Here is a 21,129-nt window from a genome sequence, read left to right as displayed (position 1 = left end):
TTATATTATATTTATGTTTTGATGAACAAAAATAAAGACCGTTGGACTTTTGTCAAGTTAGAGTTGCTTGAAGGTTATTCAAAATTAGTAAACAAAGCCTTGGGCGCAGGAGGTGACGTCACAGACTACTTCCGTAATGTGAAGAGCGCTTCCGGTTTGCGTTTCATAAACTCTGGACGAACTGCAGGTACGTAATATCTTGCTAAAACAAACCCGACATTTTCCTCCTTTGTCTCATTCAATATAATTCAATTTGATTATAAATCACCATGTTTCGGTCTATGTTGACACGATGTTGTCATTATTCCTCTTTACTCGTGTCGCGGACAAGGTTATAAGAGATACCCAGCCTAGCATCACAGGCTACCGCTAGCTGTAGCGCCGCTAACGTGGAGGTCACTGTGTTCAAATATTATCATGGATGTGCACATATAAATGTGACACACTATTTGGAGATTGTTACAATCACTCAGTGGGCCCTAGTTGATCTTGTTTTATCAGCATTACTCAGTGATTGTGATTAGCTCACTTGCATAACAATGTTATATGTACTCACATACTTGTGGGTGTGTATATGGAATATACACGATTGTTGAAAAGTTTGGGTGTGTCCTGATTGTAAATTAACAATGTTTAGACTTTGTGTGTGTGTGTGTTGACATTATCATATTACCCCAAAAGAATGTGTTTAAAAATACATTTCTAAGCAACTGTAAGACATGGTTCAAAATGTTGACTTCCCCAGGATGCTGTCCTTGTCTCGGGCTGTCGTGAGTGGGGTGGCTCGCGCCCCGGCGGCGCTCAGTCAAGCCGCCATCGTTCGATTTAACAGCACCGTACAGGTACTGTCCATCTATTGAGTCTAAAGTTACAAAATCAAAGAGTGTAAATATACATGTGTATTGTTTTCCTCAGACTCCTCCAAAGAAAACAACATTTGGTCCACTGGCAGATGAGGACAGAATATTCACCAACCTCTACGGCCGCCATGACTGGAAGTAAGACCTGGCAAAGTCGTATCCAGTTCATTATTCTTCGGTTAATTTGACATTTGCTTCAGGTTGAACGGCGCCTTGAAGCGTGGCGATTGGTACAAGACTAAGGAGATCCTTCTCAAGGGCGTGGATTGGATTCTTAACGAAATCAAGGTGTCGGGCCTGCGTGGCAGGGGAGGTGCAGGGTTCCCCACCGGTATGAAGTGGAGTTTTATGAACAAGCCCAGTGACGGCAGGTTAGAGACACCCCCTTTATAGATATTTGCATTAATTCCTGTGGAACACATCCCCATCTTCGTGAATGCCATCAGACTTGTCGAAATAGGAAAGTAGTAGTAATGTGTTTTGTCCGCCTCTCAGGCCCAAGTATCTGGTGGTGAACGCCGATGAAGGCGAGCCAGGAACGTGCAAAGACAGGGAGATCATGAGGAACGACCCCCACAAGCTGGTGGAGGGCTGCCTGGTGGCCGGCAGGGCCATGGGGGCCCGGGCCGCCTACATCTACATCCGCGGGGAGTTCTACAATGAGTCGTCCAACCTGCAGGTCGGCTCCGACGCCTCAACTTTTTGTGATTTCTAGGCTAATGATTTATTTCACACTTGAATCAACTGTGTAAATTCTTCTTCTCACCCTTTGAAAGCCACCAGAGGAAAAATGAATCATTACTTCCCTCTAGTTATAGATGGATTTGGAGTGTGTAGTTAACAGGAGATAAATAAAAAATGATATAAGAGTTTAAAACCTTTTAAAGAAAATATTAGTGAAATGTAGATGTTCCTAATGAAGTGTCTCTAAGCATCTCGCACGTAAATGTGTTCAGGTGGCCATCAACGAGGCGTACACGGCGGGGCTCATCGGGAGGAATGCGTGCGGCTCGGGTTACGACTTTGATGTGTTCGTGATGCGCGGCGCCGGTGCGTACATCTGCGGTGAGGAGACAGCGCTCATCGAGTCGCTGGAGGGGAAGCAGGGCAAGCCACGACTCAAGCCTCCATTTCCTGCTGACGTAGGTGAGTCTCCATGCGGGAAGTGCGCCGTCAAACACCCGACCACAGAAAGGATATAAAGAATTGTTGTGGGTTGTGAAGGCGTGTTTGGCTGCCCGACAACGGTGGCCAACGTGGAGACGGTTGCCGTGGCGCCCACCATCTGCCGCAGGGGAGGCACCTGGTTTCTGGGCTTTGGCCGGGAGAGGAACTCGGGCACCAAGCTCTTCAACATCTCTGGCCACGTCAACAACCCGTGCACAGTCGAGGAGGAGATGTCCATCCCCCTGAAGGATCTCATCGAGAGGCACGCAGGTACATTTGAGGCCTCGGCAATCCGACACTTACATCAGTAGCTAAACGTTAGCATGACCTGAGGTGGATTTTGTGTTCCTGAATGGATTTTGTTTTCCAACAACACCAGATTGAGCAGGTTATGTATGCATTTAAAAAAAAAACTGAAACAAACTTCCATTTGTGATACAGGCGGCGTTCGTGGAGGATGGGACAACCTGTTAGCCGTCATCCCTGGCGGCTCCTCCACGCCGCTCATCCCCAAGAAGGTGTGCGAGGATGTGCTGATGGATTTCGACGGCCTCATCCAGGCTCAGACCGGCCTGGGCACGGCGGCGCTCATCGTCATGGATAAATCGGTACGTTATTGTCACCGTCCTAATAAGCATCTTCTGATCGTATTCAACTTTTGTTTTCCCAGACGGACCTCATCAGAGCCATCGCCCGCCTGATTGAGTTTTACAAACATGAGAGCTGCGGCCAGTGCACACCTTGCAGAGAAGGTCCCGATTTCCGCCGCACTTAATTCCAATTGTGTTCATCGTGTGGCTAATTGCTTTGTTCTCGTGAAGGAGTGGACTGGATGAACAACATGATGTGGCGTTTCGTGCAAGGCGACGCGCGGCAGTCGGAAATCGACATGATCTGGGAGATCAGCAAGCAGATCGAAGGACACACCATCTGTGCCCTGGGAGACGGCGCCGCCTGGCCCGTGCAGGTAAGCCCAATGGAAACGACCAACTGCATTTGACTTTTTGACGACACAAAGCTAACATAGCAGTCCAAAGCTTTACTTGAGAGCACCGTCTTCCCCAACGTGAATTCCTCCTCTTGTTTCAGGGCTTGATCCGACACTTCAGGCCCTTGATGGAAAACCGAATCGCCCAATTCCAGGAACAGAAACAGGCCAGCGCATAAAATGTCCGCTTGCTCTTCATCTTAGTGGGCGCACTTCTGTACCTCATCGCTACAATGCTTGTGTTGTTCACAAAGTAATTAAGAAGAAATGCTTTTTTTTGTCTCCTTGTGTGGTGGAAATATATAACGTTCTATGAACCTTACATTTTCTCTGGTATCCTATTCATCACTCGTCATGTTGTTTTTAATGGTTTCAGTCAGAGGTTCTTAAAGTGGGACCCGGTGGACTGCAAGTTGTTGCATAGGGGTGAATAATTGCTTATGTCTGATCACCCATCCATCCCATTACTGTATGCCTGCCAATAAAACACATGATATTTGGAATAGTCCTGTTTTTTTTTTTTTTTTTTAAGAAAACTATCTTATCCAGAATAAACGATGGAATTAGAATAATAAAGTTCCATTTTTCAAATTCTGTCTAAAATTATAGAACATAAATAAAATGTAAAGGAAATGCTATGAAATGCAATTATTGCATGTCTTTGTGTTTATACACCGTTGGTTATTAAAAATAATTTTGTAAATAGTACTAAAAGTTTAATGTAAAATTCCTTAATTTATTTGGATTTATGCCAACTACACTATTAACACGAATTACGTGCAGTGGGCGTTACCAAAAGTCTCGCGATGATAGCCACGCGATTCGACGGGAATTTCTGTGTCACGTGACCCGGATGAGCACGTCTTGGCGCTGTGGCTTCAAGGGTAGCAAAATCAATTTGTTTTTCCACTAATATTCATATTTTAAAAAGTTGTAGTTAAAGAAACTGCACAAGGAGACTTAAATTTAAATAAATAAGATGACCGATCAGACGAATCTGTCCGTTTGGGTTGTTTTGAACCAAATGGGAGCGTGTGTTGCCTTCATGATCCTACAGTAGTCAGTGTGTAAAATTTGATTTTTTACAGTTTTGCACTGACTTGCTGGAAGTGGAGGAACTTCATCGTGGACACCAACATGACCCACCGTGAGATTAGATCTGAAGAGTCTTCTGCGACTTCCCTTCTGCAAATCCGTAAGATGTACACCTGACTGACCAAAATGGTTCCTAGAAAATAACCTATTTTGTCTGACCTTGTGCATAAAGCTTCCTCCCTGTGATTATTTGTGGTTGTGATGGATCATGCAGAAGAAGATGATGATCTCCGCTGTCCGCAATGTCTCATTAGCTTTCGGTCCGCTAAGACCAAAGAGACCCACATTAAGAGGAATCACCCGGAGCAGTACACCAGGCATCTGATGCAGGTAAACAATATTTGTTGCTCTCTAATGAGCCCATAGGCATTATCTTGCTGGTGGTCAGTCATCATCGTTTATCTTTCTGCAGAACGACACGCTGTTCTCGTGTTACAAGTGCGATAAGCTTTTTGCTTCCCCTGAGGAACTCAGAGTACACAATGGGCTCCACTACCAGGTCGATGACATCCCTGTCTGCTCTTCCTGCTCCCAAGTCTTTGCCAACTTTAATGAGGTGAGTACAGTGAACTCCTGTGCGGGGGGGGGGGGTATCTTAGGTGAAAATTTGACTGATTGTTTGGTCACAGCTTTACAAGCACAAAAGGAAAGGCTGCGTGCAAGACGTGTGGCATTGTCGAGACTGCAAGGTGGACTGCCCCAAACTACTGGACTTTCATTTGCACTGCATCGAAGCGCACGACCAGGACGTTGTGTCGGCAGCGCAAAGCGCCGGGCGGCTGTGCTCCATCTGCGGGTGCCACTTCCTCACCGACGAGGCGCTGCGGAGCCACCAAGACCGGGTTAAAAGCGGCAAAATGAAGCCCACCCCTAAACGCCACCTCCGAGCTAAGACAAAGAAGGTGAGCGGCAAGAAGAAGAAGATGGAAGAGGAGGACGAAGAGGAGGAAGAGGAGGAGACAGAGGAAGAAGAGCTGAAGATTCCGTGCCCTAAAACAGACTGTGATTTGGTGTTCCCGTCCATTGACGCCTTGAGGGCACACAAGAGGAAGATGCACTGAGCATGCCAGAAACGCCAGTCTGCACAGAACTACTGTTTGTCTTCAACACCATAGCCTTTTTTTTCCCACATCAATGGCCATTTTAGTTGTTTTGAAGTCCTCAGAAGGCCAAATGGATTTCATGTTACAAAAGCACAAGGTTATTGTGAAGTTTGAGCATGTTTTTTTTGTTCAAATAGAGTTTTTAATATCAATATCTATAGCATTTGACTGATCAGTGCTTTTAGGTTAATGATTAAATTTGTCTGGGATAAACATCCATGTTTGTTTATCATCAAGTGTGTATTCCCTAAAAGATTTGTTTTGAATTTTCTTGAGACTGCATCAAGTTTGTTGATACAGGTTTGTTCACCTGCTTGTATGTGTTTACATATATTTTAAATGTCATTAAATAGGATGAATTATTTAAATTAAATGTTTTGGAATATTTTGTATTTTATTGATATATTTTATACATTGAATTCATCTGCAGTTTTCCTTGTTATAGAGGTCACGAGCTGCAGAATAAAATGCTCATAGCTCAAAAACAACACACATTTTATCAAAATGGGTACCGGAATTATTATTATTATTTATCTATTATTATTAATTATTATTAATTATTTACGATATTAATTGTGAATACGTTTCGAAAAACAGTAAGTAACGACAGTGGTGCTCACAAACAAAACAAAGTGGCGATAAGACTTTTTTTCCCATGATGCACTTGTCTTCCCTTCCTATCTCGCGCCTTCTGGCAGTGGCCGAGAGCAGAGCACTCTAGGTCCATCTTGCGTGCTCGCATCGCCCGTCGTCGGCAGACACCGCGCTCTTCTTCTCGCTGACGTCGTGCTAAAAAATGGCGGCTTCGGGTGGCGGATTGTCGTCGTCCGCGGTGGCTTTGAGCGGCCAGACGGTCGCCCGAGCTCGTTTCCCGGGCCGCCCGTGCGCGAGTCGTGTCGGCCGACTCCGGCTGGGCAAGCGAAGCAAACGCGGAAGGCTGAGCTTGGACGACGACGAATCGACGGATGGAAGGCCGAGGCCCGTAAACATCGGCCTAGCGTTGAGCGACGACCCGGCCTTGCTGCGCCTACTCGGCGTGGCCGAGAAGCATGGACGGCTGGGGGAAACGGGCTTCGAGTCGAGCGATGAGGTGAGCGAGCTATTCATAAAGCTAGACCGCCTTGACAACAAAATGTCTCACTTGTTTTAAACACACTAGAAATGGCGCTTGGGTGCACTTGTTGTTTAGGAATTACAAAGGATGTGGAAGCCTCTTGATTTACTCGCGGCAATGTAGCTTTAGCTTCGGCTTCCATCGCGGACCAACACCGATTTCCTGTTCTTGTGCGGGAAATAATTGCTTATTTATAACGCAAACATGCATGTTTTTAACAAATATCGACTCCCTCAAAGCGGAAACTTGAGCTGTTAGCCACGGTTGTTTATGCAAACGAGCACCGTGCAGTAAAGTTTCGCTAGCGCTCGTCTTAAATTGACGTCTTGCATTCGTTTTGAGGTTTGCATCTATTTTGTCGTGTCGTGGGAAAAACGTCACAATGGTCAAGTTGATCATCATACTTTCCACGCTGGAGCTGTCAGCTGACTCCATGGTGGAAAGCAGTTTGAGCATTTGTTAGTTGAAGGACCGTGCACAATTTCTGCACACAAATAATTTGACTAAAATATAAAAGTACTTTGCCAGTATTGTTTGTTTGCATTGCTCGGCCCTCTTGTACAAACTCAAGATCTTTTCTAAAAGAACCTCATGTGGTCTCCGCTAAAGTCAACCAATATGGGTTTTCCTTATCTTTGTGTTTTTCTCATCAGGAGGAAAGCTTTGATGGGTTTGGCGCAAGCACGGCTCATTCATCCAGGAGAGTGACACCTCCCAAAGCTGTTCAACCTCCCAAAATTGTGAAATCACCTCCTGCAACCAAATCTGGGAAGATTGTATCGCAAGACGCCAAAGAAGAAACGGAAGAAGAAGAAGACGACGGGCTGATCGGCACGATTGTGCCACAAAACTCCAAAGAAAACGAAGGTTTGATTGGGACGATCGTACCGTGGTGCTCGAAGAAAGAATGGGTGGACGTTAAAGGTAGAGACAAAGAGGCTCCGATGGAGATGTTGCAAGAAGCAAATGACATTAAGATTGGTCTCGGTGAAGCGGGACAAACCGAGGAAGCGGGAAAAGACGAGAATGCGGGGCAGGAGGATAAAGTCAAGGTCACAATGCCAGACGCCGCCTCATCACCGCGGCCCGCCAAGCGCGCCAGGCTGTCGGCGGCGACCCTGCAGCGCGGCCTGAAGAAAAAGTTAACAAAGGAAGTGGCCGCGTCCCCGGAGATCGGTGCGGAGGCGGGCACCCAGAGCGGTCCGGAGGCGGCCATGCCTCTGGAAGGGAGGTCGTCTCCGTCTCCTCCGCCGCATGTGCTGCCCGAGCATCGCAGCATCAAGCGATACCATCGCAAGTGCGTATTTGGCAAGCGGAGGAAGGTTAAACCCGCCTTGCCCGCTACCACCGCCAGCCCCAAAAAGAAGCGCATCAAACACGTGTTCTACGCGTACGTCCCCGAGCAGCATGCTGCCGTTCCGCCTGAACCCGAACCCGCTTCCACGGTGGAGCAGCGCGACTCCTCAGCCGTGACCACCGCACGCTCGGCCCGCGTCATCAAGACGCCCAAGAGGTTCTTGGATGAGGCCGTGGTGCCCTTCCCGAAAGGCCACTTGTCTTCCTGGCTCAAGAACACACCCAAAGAAGACGAGAAGACCAGCACATCCTCTCAAGACTCTTTTTACGATGTGGACGGGGAGGCCGCCGCGCCCGTGGCTGACAGGTCACGTCCATCGGCGAAGCTCACCGCACGACCGATTCTTGCCACCAGTCACCTGGACTTCTACAAGAAACTCAAGCGGCTCACCTTGAAGCTGGCAGAAAAGAGAGGCCAGTCCTCCGCACGGGTTGAAAACGCCGCCACTCGTCGGGACGATTTGAACGTGCACGTCAAGAAGAGGCGACGCAAGTCCAAACTCACCATGGAGGAAACGAACTCTCCTGGCGTGGTGAGAAAGCTCTCCGTAGTTGTCCGCAGCGACCCCAAGACGTCTTCGCAAACATCCCCGCAAGACGCCGACGAGAATGGTAAGCGTGACTCGTTTTATTTGAAGATGGGATGCTCCTAACCATCTTTTTTGTCGGCGCAGATGCGGCGGGCGGCGGTGAGGTTGGCGCTGCGGCGGCGGCCCCCGAGGTGGGCGTGTCCGGGCACCGTGCTGTGGGGCTGAGCGGAGCCAACAGGAGGATGCTGCACCTGCTGAAGAAAGCCAAAGTGCAGCTCATCAAGATCGACCAGCAGAAGCAGTTCAAGTTGTCGCAGGTGAGCATGGCGTTCTTTTCCAACCCGTGTGTGAAAACCCCAAAATAATCGGGTCTTTTTCCGTACAAACAGTCGAGCTCCAGCGACACTCAGGTGGCGGTGAGGGGACGGAGGAAAAGGAGAGCCAACCGCGCGCCGAAACTGTGTCCTCAGGTAAGAAGCCTGTTTGTGCTTCATCTCTTCATTTAGGGTTAAAACATGTAATAATGACTGATGATTGTTATTTCTCCAAACGTCATTTCTGTCAGCAGGAGCAACCTCTGGCCGGTCCTAGGATCAAGCACGTTTGCCGGGCGGCGGCGGTTGCCCTGGGCCAGCCGCGGGCGATGGTGCCCGACGACATCCCCCGACTCAGTGCCCTACCACTGCACGAGAGGGAGGGGATCACCTTCTCCCCCGCAATTGAAGGTACGCCCCAAGTACACCTGTATTTTTTTTTTCTTTTTGCAAACTGGCACATTGGACAAAAAGTGCACAACCATTTTTTAGTCCCGGCTGATCCTCTTGTGTGACACAAACCGTGTAGATTACCTTTTGCTTGGTTTCAATCCTCCGTTCAAGCCAGCGAGTAGACAAATAAGAGGGCAGTTGAGAAGGCATCCAAAATATCTTCACGTTAGCACATCACAGTGCACTTGCAGCAACCGTAAAGCTTAAAGCCACCTCCCCCAATAAAAGAAAAACACGACTCACCAATTCCCCCCCCCCCCCCCCCCCACTCCAACAAAAATACAAACCTTTTCTTTTAAGCTCAATGTAGTTGTAAGTCAATTATTTGCCAGCAAAAATTATCTTTTGTCACACACAGATTAGCCACCGCTGTTGGAAAGCTTTACCCAACACTGGTCGATCGGCCATCACTCTGTATGAGGTGAGAAAGTGCTGTTTGACCATTAGACTCACTGCCCTGAAGCCACACGTAGGGACAATCGCGCACCACATTCAAAGAATACACACACTTCACGCATAATACACTAATTTGCATATTCTCAAGAATATGGCTGTTATGCTCATCTGCAATGTTGACACAAAAGACACGGACAAAAACGCTAGACAGAATACAGAAGTATTTTTTTCTTTTTCTTTTTTATTTACTATGCATTATTTGAGACTCCTCATATTTTTCTTTGCTGCAAATCCCGTTTATTCAGCGTTTTTGTTCCAGCAAAACCCCTGTCCAATAAGACAAGTCACCTATGTAGTTTAAAAGTAGTGCTTTGCCACCCCCTTGTGGCAGCTAGACGCAATTGTAGCTTGCTGTCCAAAAACCTGCCTTCATGGATTCACGTTCGCACACAAGACACCTAAAGAGCCAGCTGGAACTCTCTGCCTGGCAGAAATGTTATATGCTGGCGGGGTCTTCAACATGAATTCTCCATTTTGCTCATCAAAGCTGCCTGCATCCATTGCTTATTTGTTCTGCCCTTCTGGTCGGGTCTTTTCTCCATAATGGTCCATGAATGCCATATCCTGTGATTTATAGTGTTTTAACCACGCATATTTGTTTTTAAATAAAATTACATACATTTTTATTGCTTCCCCCAGTCATAAACAGAAGCCTGCGGCTCCTGTTAAATGTGCTAATACACTTTTGAGTGGCTATCCAACCACTCCCTTGCCTACTTGCAGATGTCGCAGACGAGGACGAGGACATCTCGGCGGAGAGCGGGGCTCAGTGGCTTGTCTCCCAGGAACCCCTCGAGGATCAGCAGAAGCATTGGCGGCGGCGCGGGCGGCGGCGAGGCCGCAATTACAGAAAGCGCAAAATCTTGAGCCGCTACAAGCCCGGCGGCGTGCGTTCGCGGCGCTGCGGCACGTGCCGAGGCTGCCTGGTAGACACGGATTGCGCCAAGTGTACCAACTGTCGCGACAAGCCCAAGTTTGGCGGGCCCAACAAGAGGCGGCAATGTTGCATGTAAGGAATTGCCGTTGTGTACGTCCATTCAAATGAGCATTTGCTCACTCTGGCCACTAGGTGGTGCTACTATTACCCCAGAGGGCGAAGTGAAGAAAATAAAATTGCACAGCAGTATTTTTAAAGAAATATGATTTATTTTATGAACACATTTTTGTGCTGTATTGTCAACAGATACAGGAGGTGCGATAGAATTGAAGCAACTAAGACGGAGCGCATTGTCAAACAATTTACAGGTTTGTAATAGTGTTCCTATGTCCAGGTAATGGGGAAGGTTATTCTCCCAAAAAATCAAATTAACCTTGTTTTGCCTCCATTTTGTCAGTCCGGGCCCGGCAGATTTCAGCACCGTTGTCAAGCAGCGACGACGGCAACTGGTGCGCCGCCGGGGAGTCGCCCAAGTCGCTGTCCTTAGTGCCGACCAAAATTCGAAAGCATTCCTTGCGTGACATCACGCCACGCTCCTTCAGCAGCCTACTCAAATCCGAGTCGGAAGAAGAGGCAGAGGACGAGGAACGAGCGTTCAAAAAGGAGAAAATGGTCTCTAGGCAAGGTAGACAACAACTCTCCAGTGCTTTGAAGAAAAAAAAAAAACCCATGGAACTTTTTTCTAAGGTTTGTGTTCTTTTTGAGATCTCGGACATGGACTGTCGACACGTCATGATCCTGCTCATGAGGTGGTGAAGCAACGGCGGCCATTTTCCAAAGGAGGCAGACCAAGAGCCTACAAGGTAATATTGCCTGCAAGCGTCTCTCTTTCCTCCCATGTAGCTCTTTTAAACTCCTGGGCGAAATTATTTGGAATACTTTGACTTCCTGCTATTGTTTTCTTGCCAAATTTGATTGGCAGTCTGAGAAATTCCTAGCAAGAAGACAACTTCCAAGCAATTTCCTTCTCCGGCCTCTTTTCTTTTCTTATTTTGTCCACTGACCTCTATTAGTGAAAATGGTGTTTAAAAAAAGAAAAAGGAATAGCTAGATAGAAATGCAACCAAAGCAAAGTGAGATGTGGAGGCATGCAACATTCCCGAGTGGCCGCAAGAAAAACGCAAAGCTCACCTTTGAAATGAAGTTGACCGCAAACATTAAGACGCTTGAAATCGTCCCGATAGGCAGTTTGCGCGCGCGGGTAGGTGCTGCTGTTTTGGTTAGCACGTGTGCGAGCAGTTGTGCTGATGAACTGAGATGGCTGCATGATTTATTTTCTGGGAGGTGTGAGGAAATAAGGTTGCGGTACTATTTTTATATGGGAAATTGAATTCAAATGGTACTTGCCCTTTGCCAAAAACCAGCAGACTTCAAAACAAGCATGCCTCTGTACGCTCTTGACCTTTGACCCGCCTTACTTACTTGCTTACTTACCCTGGCTAACATCCAGTAGTGCCCTGACAGGAGGCCTCTTTCCTTTTGTCTATTGCATGCGCCTCTATGCAAGTGTAGCGTTTGGAACCTGTATGGCTGGTTGGCTTAGGCAGTCCCCTCCTCCGCAGGGATTGCAGAACACGGAAGAGACGGCGCCCAGCGATACGTTCCCCTGTCCCGGCCCACCCGGAAGCCCCGTGTCCAAACTACAGCGGGAGCTCAGAGTACACTTATACCGCCTCCCCGATCCTCTGCCGCAGTCGCCCCAGCGCCTGGATCCATACCTAAAACAATCTGAGCCCAAATTGATGCGGCCCCTAACGCAGCCTAGCGAGCCGCACGCACTGCATGCCATCGCGCCGCAGCTCGTAACAGGGAGTCCGCCTGAACCGCCGCCCCTTTCACGTGTCCTCGTGTTGCGACTGCACCGCTTGCCCCCACCTGTGGTACGGGGCGCATTGCCCGGGCATGAGTCGCCACCACCCCCAGGGAGCCCAAAGTCCACATGCCACTCGGCTCTGACAGAGGTTGCGACCACGTTACGCTTTCAAGGGGACGCGCCGTCGCAGCGGCGGCAGCTCGGTGCTTTGAGCGACAAAGACGTCGCGGTGGACGAAGCCGACGGTGCCCGGGATGATGGCCAAGACGGACAAGAAGGAGTGGGGCTGCAAAGGCCGCCGGGAACTGACCCACACTGTCTCCTTCCTTCCCAGAATGCCGCAGAGGGTTCGTCGCACAGCGCCCCTGTGGGGTTTCCTAGCGGATTTCCCCAGAAGGGCCCGCTGCTTGACAAGACGAGGATCCGTGTGGATTTTAAGGTAGGCTTGCATGTTTGCCGTTCACGTCCCTCGGGTGGAAAAAGGGATCTGGAAACGGCACAGTAGAATTGAAGTATTAAAGGATACAATGGTCTTCCCCCCCCCCAGGAGGATTGCGCAATTCAAAATGTGTGGTTAATGGGTGGCCTCAGCGTCCTCACGTCTGTCCCCAGCACACCTCAGCCCGTCTGTCTGCTGTGTGCCAGCAAAGGTCGTCATGAGGTAACCCCCCGGCCCTTCCGTCCACCTCCTGCCTGATTGTCGTTCTCCCTAATGACCTGATCTTTACCCCCAGATGATCTTCTGCCAGATATGCTGCGAGCCCTTCCACAACTTCTGCCTCTCGGCCGAGGAGCGGCCCCTGGCCGGGAACAAGGAGAACTGGTGCTGCCGACGCTGCAAGTTCTGCCATGTGTGTGGGCGCAGAAGCAAGCTGTCCAAGGTGTGAAAGCCAACTTTTGGCCGAGTGTGTTCGAAATAAGCTTGGCTCCACTCACACTGTTATCTCTCTGCAGCCTGTGTTGCAATGCAAGAGATGCCAAACCTCCTACCATCCTTCCTGCTTGGGACCAACCTACCCCAAACCAATGAACTGCAGTCTACCCTGGGTTGTTTTTAAATATATTTTTATCTAAGCTAATAACTTTTCATGACATTTTTTTTATTGTGAGTTTTCTAACCTTTTTTTTTTTGCCCCGCAGCTCTGCATGACTTGCATCCGCTGCAAAAGCTGCGGAGTGACGCCTGGAAAATCCTGGGACGTGGCCTGGAACCACGCCGAGAACTTCTGCCCCAACTGCACCGTTCTTTACGAAAAAGGTTGCTCGCTGACTGAAGTTGTTTCCCGACATGGTAGCGACTGACACGCAATGTCTACACAGGCGACTTCTGCACCGTTTGCAGCAAGTGCTACGACGACGACAGCAGCCAGCGGGAGCGGATGATTCAGTGTTCAAGATGCGAGCACTGGGTGCATCACACCTGTGAGGGTCTCTCAGGTGAGGTTGCATTGCAGCTGTAAGTGCTTTTGTCTTCTCGAGCCTCAGTCCATGTAGCGTTTTGGTTTGTCTCCCATTGCAGAGGAGCTGAAGGGGTTGCTGTCGAGCCGACCCCAAGACGCCGTCTTCACCTGCTCCCCGTGCCGTCGGCATACCGGTGAGGACGAAAGCCTAAGGGAGCTTCTGCAAAGCCAACTGCTGCTCGGCCTGCGGGAGGTGCTGGGTGGACTCCTCGCCTCCGACGCCACTCATCATCTGGCGCTCTGCCAATCGGTACGCTGCCCACGGAAGCAGTTGTCGTTATTTGCTGCTCCTAACGAGCATGCGTTTGCACTTTAGTCCGAGTTAGTCGGGGAACAGACACCAGCGTGTGATCTCCAAGCCATGGACGAGAAGTTGAAAGGGGGCAATTACACATCCATTGTGAGTATGAGTTGAGTGGTGAGAAATGTTGCTAAAAATTATGCTGCATATGTCCAGTATAACTTTGACACCTCCCACTGCTCTCTTTCACCCACTCAGAAAGCATTCCATGCCGATGTCGTTTCTGTGATGAGAAAGTGGCTGAAGGAGGAAGACGATGAAAACGCCATTGCTCAGGCCAGGGAGCACTATGCCAAGGTAAGCTTAAAAGAGACAATTTAAAATAGTCTGGCCTTTTATTCTAACATAACCATCGCTTGCTCCGACAGTTGATGGTCCAAGTCTTCCCCTGGCTTCCTGCGCACCATCAAAACAAGTTGAGGTCATTCTCCGAGGACCTGCCAAGGTAAGTCCAATGCACGGCGGTCATATTGCAGCAGTGACTCGTCCACAAACCTACCAACATCCTTTGCTCTGCAGCAGCATGCTCCCCGAAGCGGTAATCCCGCCTTCGAGGGAGCACAGCTATGCGCAGTGGACGCAGAGGACGTACCAGCCTCGGGAGAGCAAAGGTATGAAACGCGTTTAATAGCAGCCGCATTGGCTCACAATTACTTGGGGACCAACGGGTTGAAGTGTAACAGTTTTGCCCCATGCAGGTGGGATGAAGGATGTGGAAGCCGTCAAAGACTGCCGACAGTGTGTTTTGTGTCAACGCCATGGTGACTCTGCTCCCCGAGTAAGATGAAGCTGCATTTTTTGGTGTTGTCGTTGCACCATGTCACGATTCAAATCAACATGTTTGCTAATCTTAACAGGACGAAGGACGACTGCTGTACTTAGGCCAGAACGAGTGGGCCCACATCAACTGCTGCATCTGGTCGGCGGAGGTTTCCGAGAACAACGGCGCCCTCCATCAAGTACACACTGCCGTCTACAGGGGGCGCCACTTGGTACGTACACATCGAACCGCGCTTAGTCGTTCCAGACAGAGGGAGCCGCTCACTGTTGTTGTTCTGTCTCGTCAGCGCTGCGACCGCTGTGGGCTGTCGGGTGCCACGGTGGGCTGCTGCCTCTCCACCTGCCAGAGTAACTTCCACTTCATGTGCGCGCGAGCCCACGATTGTGTTTTCCAGCGGGACCGGAAGGTCTACTGCTACAAACACACGGATCTCGTCAGTGCGGCGGTGTGTGTGAGCAACGCTGTTGCTACTCTTAATAAACGTTTGAGGGTACTAATTCATTTTACAACCACAGGTTGTGTCCGGGGATGGATTTGAAGTTTCGCGGCGCGTCTACGTCGACTTTGAAGGGATCACGCTGAAGAGGAAGTTCCTCACAGGCCTCGAGCCTGAATCCATCAATATGACCATTGGTATTTGATTACAATACCGTGGTTATCCTTTTTAGTATTATCCACATGAGACAATGATGACAACGACAAACGTAACTTCTGTTTTTTAGGGTCTCTGCAAATCCAGAAACTCGGCGTGCTGTCAGAAATCTCATCCAACGGGAGGATGTTATACCCTGTCGGATACCAGTAAGCCGACCTCTTTGTGAAACTTTGTAAACTTGAGATCATTTAAGATGAGAGATTAATTTGTCCGTTTTTATTTTAGGTGCTCTCGTTTATACTGGAGCACTGTGGACCCGCGCCGACACTGCAAGTACACCTGTAAGGTGACGGAGGTCAGCAGCCCCCTGCCCGGCGAGGAACAGGAGCTCCTCATGAAGTATGATCAAGAGAAGAATCAAACCATCGTCCACAGTCCCAACTTGCGCAGGGGTAACAGTCCATTGTCGCTTGTGACTCTTCAACAGTGTTTAGGTGCTTAAATGTGTGATGTCCCTCCCAGATATGGAGACTCTGGACACTTTAAGCGCCACGTCCAGCCCACTTTCATCTGCTACTCCATCGCCCAACTCCAAATTGCACAATTCGCCGTACAAGCACCACAGCTACTCGCAGACCAGGAGGCCCGCGGGGGGGACTTCCCGACCTCTCCCGTCTCCAGGTATACAGGCAGAAAGATGTTTGCGAGTCAATTCAGTCCATTTTTATATGTTGAGGATGAATCCGTAAATTTGAAACGCGTCGTTCAGTTTCTTAACTTTTCATTGAAGGTTCGGCGGCTTCCAAATCGCATCATATTTTCACTCTGCGGGACCTGGAGAACACTCAGCGCCGCCGAAGGCTTTCATCCAGGAGCCGCTGCAGCTCCTCCCCGACTGGCAGCCCCATCCAGCCCTGCTGCGCTCCCCCGCCGAGGTCTTCCAACTTTTCGCCGAGCTCTCCTCCCTTATCGCGACAGAACTCCCTCTCGCCCGGCTGGGGCTCGCCCCCTCGACCCATGTCCGCCGGGTTTTCGCCTCGCCACGGCTCCCCCAGGGGAAGGCACGCGTTCAAGATCACCACTCCCGTGTCTGCCGAGGTTCCCCAAGATTTCTTGGAGTCGTCCGAGACGGAGGACGCGGCCGTGGCGACGACAAACGGCATCTCGCTAGCCCCCGATAACGCAGATGGACACTTGGAGCTGCCTTACACCGTGTTTGACGCCGACACCGAGGTTGCGGTGGCCTCGGTCCTCAACGCGTTTGAGGACACCCTGCTGAGTGATAACATGTTGCCAGGCGGCCGGCTGGATGCGGAAATCCCGGAAGCAGACTCCGAAGATGAAGACCACAGTGTTCAACTTACCCGCACCGTCGTGTGCGAGGCAGCTGGTGGCTCGCAGACATCAGCCCTGCCTTCCACGCCCTCCATTTCGCAGTTGGACGGCGCCGACGACGGCTCCGAGAGCGACTGCAGCGAGGAGGCCGGCGACGCGGGAAGCGGCGGCGCTCCCATTCACACCGACGACAACTCGCCCACAAAGCAGCTGACGGTCGCTCTCAAGAGGTTGGATTCTAGCCACGAGGTAGAACAAGGTACGAGCTTCTCCGTAGATCAGCCAGCCCCTGTTTTCCTCGACGCTTTCGACATGGTGCAAAGCGAGGAGGTGCTGATGGATGGCGGCGACACATCTGCCAAGGCCGATTTTCTCGAAGGTACCGCCGGGAGTTCCGATGCCAACAACGACGTCGGTTTGATGTCTGCGAGTAACACGCAAGCCGATGAAAATGACAATGCGTCCTCCACAGACTCCACCGAAGGCTTCAAAGATGACGCTAATGACCCGGACTACTCTCCCGAGCCTAAAAACTTGCCCGTAAAGAGAGTCATTGTCAAAAAAATACGCCACACTCCCCAAATCAAGTCCTTTTTGCCAGAGAGAGTCGTCCCTCAGCAGCAGCCGCCGAACGTCAAGGTGCTGCTGCCCCCCAGGTCAGTCCAGCTTGTGACCTCCGTCGCCCCGAACGCTGTCGCCTCGCCCATTCTCTTCAACGGGGTGAACGCTTTAAACGTCCAACCCGCCGTCATGCGAGGCAAAACCGTCGCCATCCGCTTGGACAAGCCCGTTGCGTCACAGCAACCCACCCAGCTGACGATTCCCACTTCGGCGGCAGCCGCCAGTGTCGCGCCGACCCCTCAGGTGCTCTTAGTCAACAGCGAAGGTCAGATCCTGCTGAAGAACCCCAGAACCAACACGTATCAAACGCTCAACACAAGTTCTCCCACTTACAGCAAGATAAGCCAAATTGCCAAAATGCTCCACAAGAGCAACGCCTTGAAGCGACCCATCCCTCGCGTTACGATCAAACCTAGCGCTGGCACCCAGCTCGCCAGCGTGCCCACCACACCGGCGCCCAACCACAAAATCATCTACCGAGTGGTGCCCATTAAACGCGTGACCAGCCCCCCGCCGGCCGTCACCGTGCAGCGTAATCCCGCCTCGTTTTTGTCGGAAGCCGAAACGGCTCAAGCGATTATGAACAGATCCATGGAATCCCAGGCTGAGCCCCCAAGGACCAAGCCCATCATCCTCCTTGGCACGGGTGGCAAACCTGCCGTACCTCCTCAACGCCAAGACGCCCACCAGAAGATCAGCCCTGAGTCAGCCGGCGGAGCCGCAGTGTCCCCAAGTGTCCGTATCAGCGTGCCAACTTACAACCCACAGATGGCAAGTGCGCCTAAAGTACGTGTCAAGCTCCCTAGCACCATCGCTTACAGAAGAAAAAAGGCCAAGATGGACATCCTGAAGGAGCCTTCCAGTGATCACGGGTATCATCAGGAATACGGGTCAGTCTTGTCTGAAGATCTCACACACGGAGATGCCCAAAAGATGTGGCCCGTAATCTGTACCAAACATTTGTGCACCGCAGAACCCAGCGAAAGACGGACGTCGCAGACAAAGACACCGCATCCTGCGACGTGAACATCAGCGCCGGGCGGCGACGGTTGCTTGCAAGCCAAGAAGGGCAAGTGCATTGGGCGAAAACACCTCTTCAATCTTTGGGCCCGTAAAGTCATATTTTGAAATTGTCTCGCTCCCTTCCACAGATGTCCCAAAATTAAAATCCAGCCTGGAAAAGATGTTCCCGATGTGGACAAGGAGAATTTGAGAATTACGGCACCAGCGCTGCCAATGTCTCCAAGGTCAGCCCATCCACTTTTTTTTTTTTTTTTACATTTTACTCATTCTAAACATAATGTTTATTTTCTGATTATTCCGTGTTATGCTCAGGACTCCGAATGCAGAGAGCGTGAGCAGTTGGGCTGGATCACACAAATGGGTCAGCGCTCGCCATGGAGACCTATCCGATTGGGCCCCCCTTGCAGGTTTGCCCCCTAGAACATGCCAAAATGAATGAAGCAGCAGTGACAAAAAAAATCCTCTCGCTTAGGTTGCAGTTCTGAGGACGAGGTCCCCTTGCCCAAAAACAAAAAGAGGAGCTACATGAACCAGCCTCACCTGCGTTTTGAAATCACCAGCGATGACGGCTTTAGCGTCAAAGCTAACAGCATGGAGGGTAAGAATCAAATGTATTTCAGACGCCATCTGTGACCAGAGGGAAAACACGTGCGCCGTTCCCTATCGTCTCCTTTCGCCAGTGGCTTGGCGCGCCGTGATCGACGGCGTCCAAGAGGCGCGGGCAGCCTTCCGCCTCGGCCAGTTTCCCCTGGGCGGCATGAGCGGGCCGCGGGTGCTTGGCGTGGTGCACGACGCCGTCATCTTCCTGCTGGAGCAGCTGCGCGGCGCCGGCGACTGCAAGAGCCACCGCTTCCGCTTCCACCGCTGCAGCGACATCGAGGAGGAGTTGCCGCTCAACCCCAGCGGCTGCGCCCGCGGCGAAGTCTACATGCGGTGCGCTGCCATCTTGATTTTGCTCCATGCGTGAATTGGATTTGACACGTTTGTTTTGCGCGCGTGTGTGAACAGGAAAGCGACGTTCGACATGTTCGACTTCCTGGCGTCTCAGCACCGAGCGCCCCCAGATTCGCTCGGCCCCTATGACGAGGAGGACGACGAGTTCCCGCTCAAGTCGTCCAGGTCAGTCATTTGGAAACGAGCAAAACGGGAACAAGACAGAAATGGTCACATGTCCTCGCTGTACTTTTTCCATCAGGCGTGCCACCAGCAGTGAGCTTCCCATGGCCATGAGATTTCGCCACCTGGAGAAAACATCCAAGGAAGCCGTCGGCGTTTACCGGTGACGCAACAACGGACCAACGCCTCGCCGTCGGATGGAATCCCGAGTCTTACGTATCTTGCTTTTCCCGCAGGTCTCTCATTCACGGCCGGGGGCTTTTCTGCAAGAGGATCATCGAAGCGGGAGAAATGGTCATCGAGTACGCCGGCACCGTTATCCGCTCAGTGCTGACGGATAAGCGGGAGAAATATTACGACGGCAAAGTAAGTCAGTCACACGACACGCCTGAGTTTCACTCCTCGAAAGGAGAAGATGAATTGATCGATTCCAAATCAACCCCCGCCTTCCCAGGGCATCGGCTGCTACATGTTCCGCATCGACGACTTTGACGTGGTGGACGCCACCATGCAGGGCAACGCGGCGCGCTTCATCAACCACTCGTGCGAGCCCAACTGCTACTCGCGCGTCATCAACGTGGACGGCCGCAAGCACATCGTCATCTTCGCGCTGCGCAAGATCTACCGCGGCGAGGAGCTCACCTACGACTACAAGTTCCCCATCGAGGACGACGAGAGCAAGCTGCGTTGCAACTGCGCCGCCCGACGCTGCCGTCGCTACCTTAACTAGCGGCCCGAGGTAGGACTTAGACACGCCTCTGGGGAATTCCCACCTCCGTTGAGTAACATTTTACGACAAGAAGAGTACTTGAGCGTCACAATTTGGAGAGAATGTCATCATGGTCAATCACAGACTTTGCACAAGGCGCTGTGATGCTCTTTTACGCCATACAATTGTTTTTGTTCCGTTTTGTCGCAGGGGAATATTTATTTATTGCTCAGACGCAATGCTTTTTTGTTATTTTGGTTTCCGTCGTGGCAGCCTCATGGTGTAGTCTCTCAGTTTGGGTTTACTGAGGTGCCGGTAGAGTTCAAATTGTTTTAACCCCACTCTCAGAAAATCTGTGATGATCCCGCAGGTCTTGTTCATATTGTGTCTTTTAGGAAGAAATAATCCAATGCTTTTGCACTGTCCCTGTATAGGTTATGGTTTTGTATATTTGAAAAAGAAATCTTTATGGAGTAAGCCCTTTTGTGCTTTAAACCTTTGCAAGTTGGATTAAAAATAAGAGTTTGCATTTTGAGGTGGGTAAAATTTCCAGCCACGTCAGTGTTTCCATGTGTTCTACCTCATGATGAAACATTTTGTCCTTCAAAAAACATAAAAAGTCCCAAAGATGACAACACGTAACGCAGCATAATTACTAACCTTAAATTGATTGACCTGCAGGTATTTGACAACCATTATTGCCTGTCCAAATTCACATTTTTTTTTTTTTCACTGAAGGTGTTTTCAGCTTTTGTGTTTGTAAATACTTGTATAAAAAGGTCTTTCTAAACCTGTTACATATTTTTCTACCTGCGTTTTTTTTTTGTTTTTCTTAATTTATGTTCAATAAAGTTCCAATGTTGTTCCATAACGACTGTTTTCTAATTTGTGTCCACGTAGAAGTCGCATGAAGATGGTGGCAGGCCACTGTTTGACTGACTCAAGGTCATTCAAGCCATATGCTTGTTTTCCCAGATAAATATTTTTGGGCCTATTTTCCTC

General features: G+C 50.2%; 3 protein-coding genes across 7 annotated transcripts; all 3 read left to right on the top strand.

Annotated features, from left to right (window-relative positions):
• The first annotated feature begins 103 nt into the window (after window positions 1-103).
• On the top strand, window positions 104-3,518 carry ndufv1 (NADH:ubiquinone oxidoreductase core subunit V1). The gene is made up of 11 exons (XM_061266771.1): window positions 104-187; window positions 746-842; window positions 916-998; window positions 1,061-1,231; window positions 1,356-1,539; window positions 1,817-2,006; window positions 2,085-2,297; window positions 2,469-2,635; window positions 2,698-2,779; window positions 2,849-2,994; window positions 3,117-3,518. The coding sequence occupies exons 2-11, from the start codon at window positions 747-749 to the stop codon at window positions 3,192-3,194; spliced, it is 1,410 nt and encodes a 469-aa protein (XP_061122755.1). The 5' UTR covers window positions 104-187; window position 746; the 3' UTR covers window positions 3,195-3,518.
• Window positions 3,519-3,814: 296 nt separating this feature from the next.
• Window positions 3,815-5,586, top strand: LOC133144258 (zinc finger protein 354A-like). 2 transcript variants are annotated; one of them, XM_061266820.1, is made up of 5 exons: window positions 3,815-3,899; window positions 4,104-4,210; window positions 4,325-4,440; window positions 4,523-4,666; window positions 4,740-5,586. In XM_061266820.1, the coding sequence occupies exons 2-5, from the start codon at window positions 4,153-4,155 to the stop codon at window positions 5,169-5,171; spliced, it is 750 nt and encodes a 249-aa protein (XP_061122804.1). In that variant the 5' UTR covers window positions 3,815-3,899; window positions 4,104-4,152; the 3' UTR covers window positions 5,172-5,586. The 2 variants fall into 2 exon arrangements, with proteins under 2 accessions (XP_061122804.1, XP_061122805.1); XM_061266821.1 differs by having other exon boundaries at window positions 3,865-3,899; window positions 4,283-4,440.
• Window positions 5,587-5,900: 314 nt separating this feature from the next.
• Window positions 5,901-20,998, top strand: kmt2ba (lysine (K)-specific methyltransferase 2Ba). 4 transcript variants are annotated; one of them, XM_061266722.1, is made up of 38 exons: window positions 5,901-6,303; window positions 6,981-8,295; window positions 8,358-8,530; window positions 8,603-8,683; window positions 8,779-8,938; window positions 10,160-10,445; window positions 10,620-10,681; window positions 10,771-10,998; window positions 11,079-11,176; window positions 12,521-12,625; window positions 12,734-12,847; window positions 12,921-13,067; window positions 13,141-13,233; window positions 13,327-13,444; window positions 13,507-13,623; window positions 13,706-13,896; window positions 13,963-14,046; window positions 14,146-14,244; window positions 14,316-14,392; window positions 14,467-14,558; window positions 14,646-14,725; window positions 14,805-14,939; window positions 15,015-15,173; window positions 15,244-15,361; window positions 15,451-15,529; window positions 15,609-15,775; window positions 15,846-16,004; window positions 16,114-17,037; window positions 17,131-18,169; window positions 18,253-18,348; window positions 18,431-18,526; window positions 18,615-18,709; window positions 18,775-18,900; window positions 18,983-19,235; window positions 19,311-19,421; window positions 19,498-19,581; window positions 19,655-19,784; window positions 19,873-20,998. In XM_061266722.1, exons 1-38 carry the CDS (start codon window positions 6,010-6,012, stop codon window positions 20,146-20,148), a joined length of 8,061 nt encoding a protein of 2,686 aa, XP_061122706.1. In that variant the 5' UTR covers window positions 5,901-6,009; the 3' UTR covers window positions 20,149-20,998. The 4 variants fall into 4 exon arrangements, with proteins under 4 accessions (XP_061122706.1, XP_061122705.1, XP_061122704.1 ...); XM_061266721.1 differs by having other exon boundaries at window positions 8,782-8,938; window positions 16,114-18,169; XM_061266720.1 differs by having other exon boundaries at window positions 14,470-14,558; window positions 16,114-18,169.
• Window positions 20,999-21,129: the final 131 nt, after the last annotated feature.

This window comes from Syngnathus typhle, linkage group LG20 (genome assembly GCF_033458585.1).
Source record: "Syngnathus typhle isolate RoL2023-S1 ecotype Sweden linkage group LG20, RoL_Styp_1.0, whole genome shotgun sequence".
NCBI lineage: Eukaryota > Metazoa > Chordata > Actinopteri > Syngnathiformes > Syngnathidae > Syngnathus > Syngnathus typhle.
This window is presented reverse-complemented; position numbering and strand designations above follow the sequence as displayed.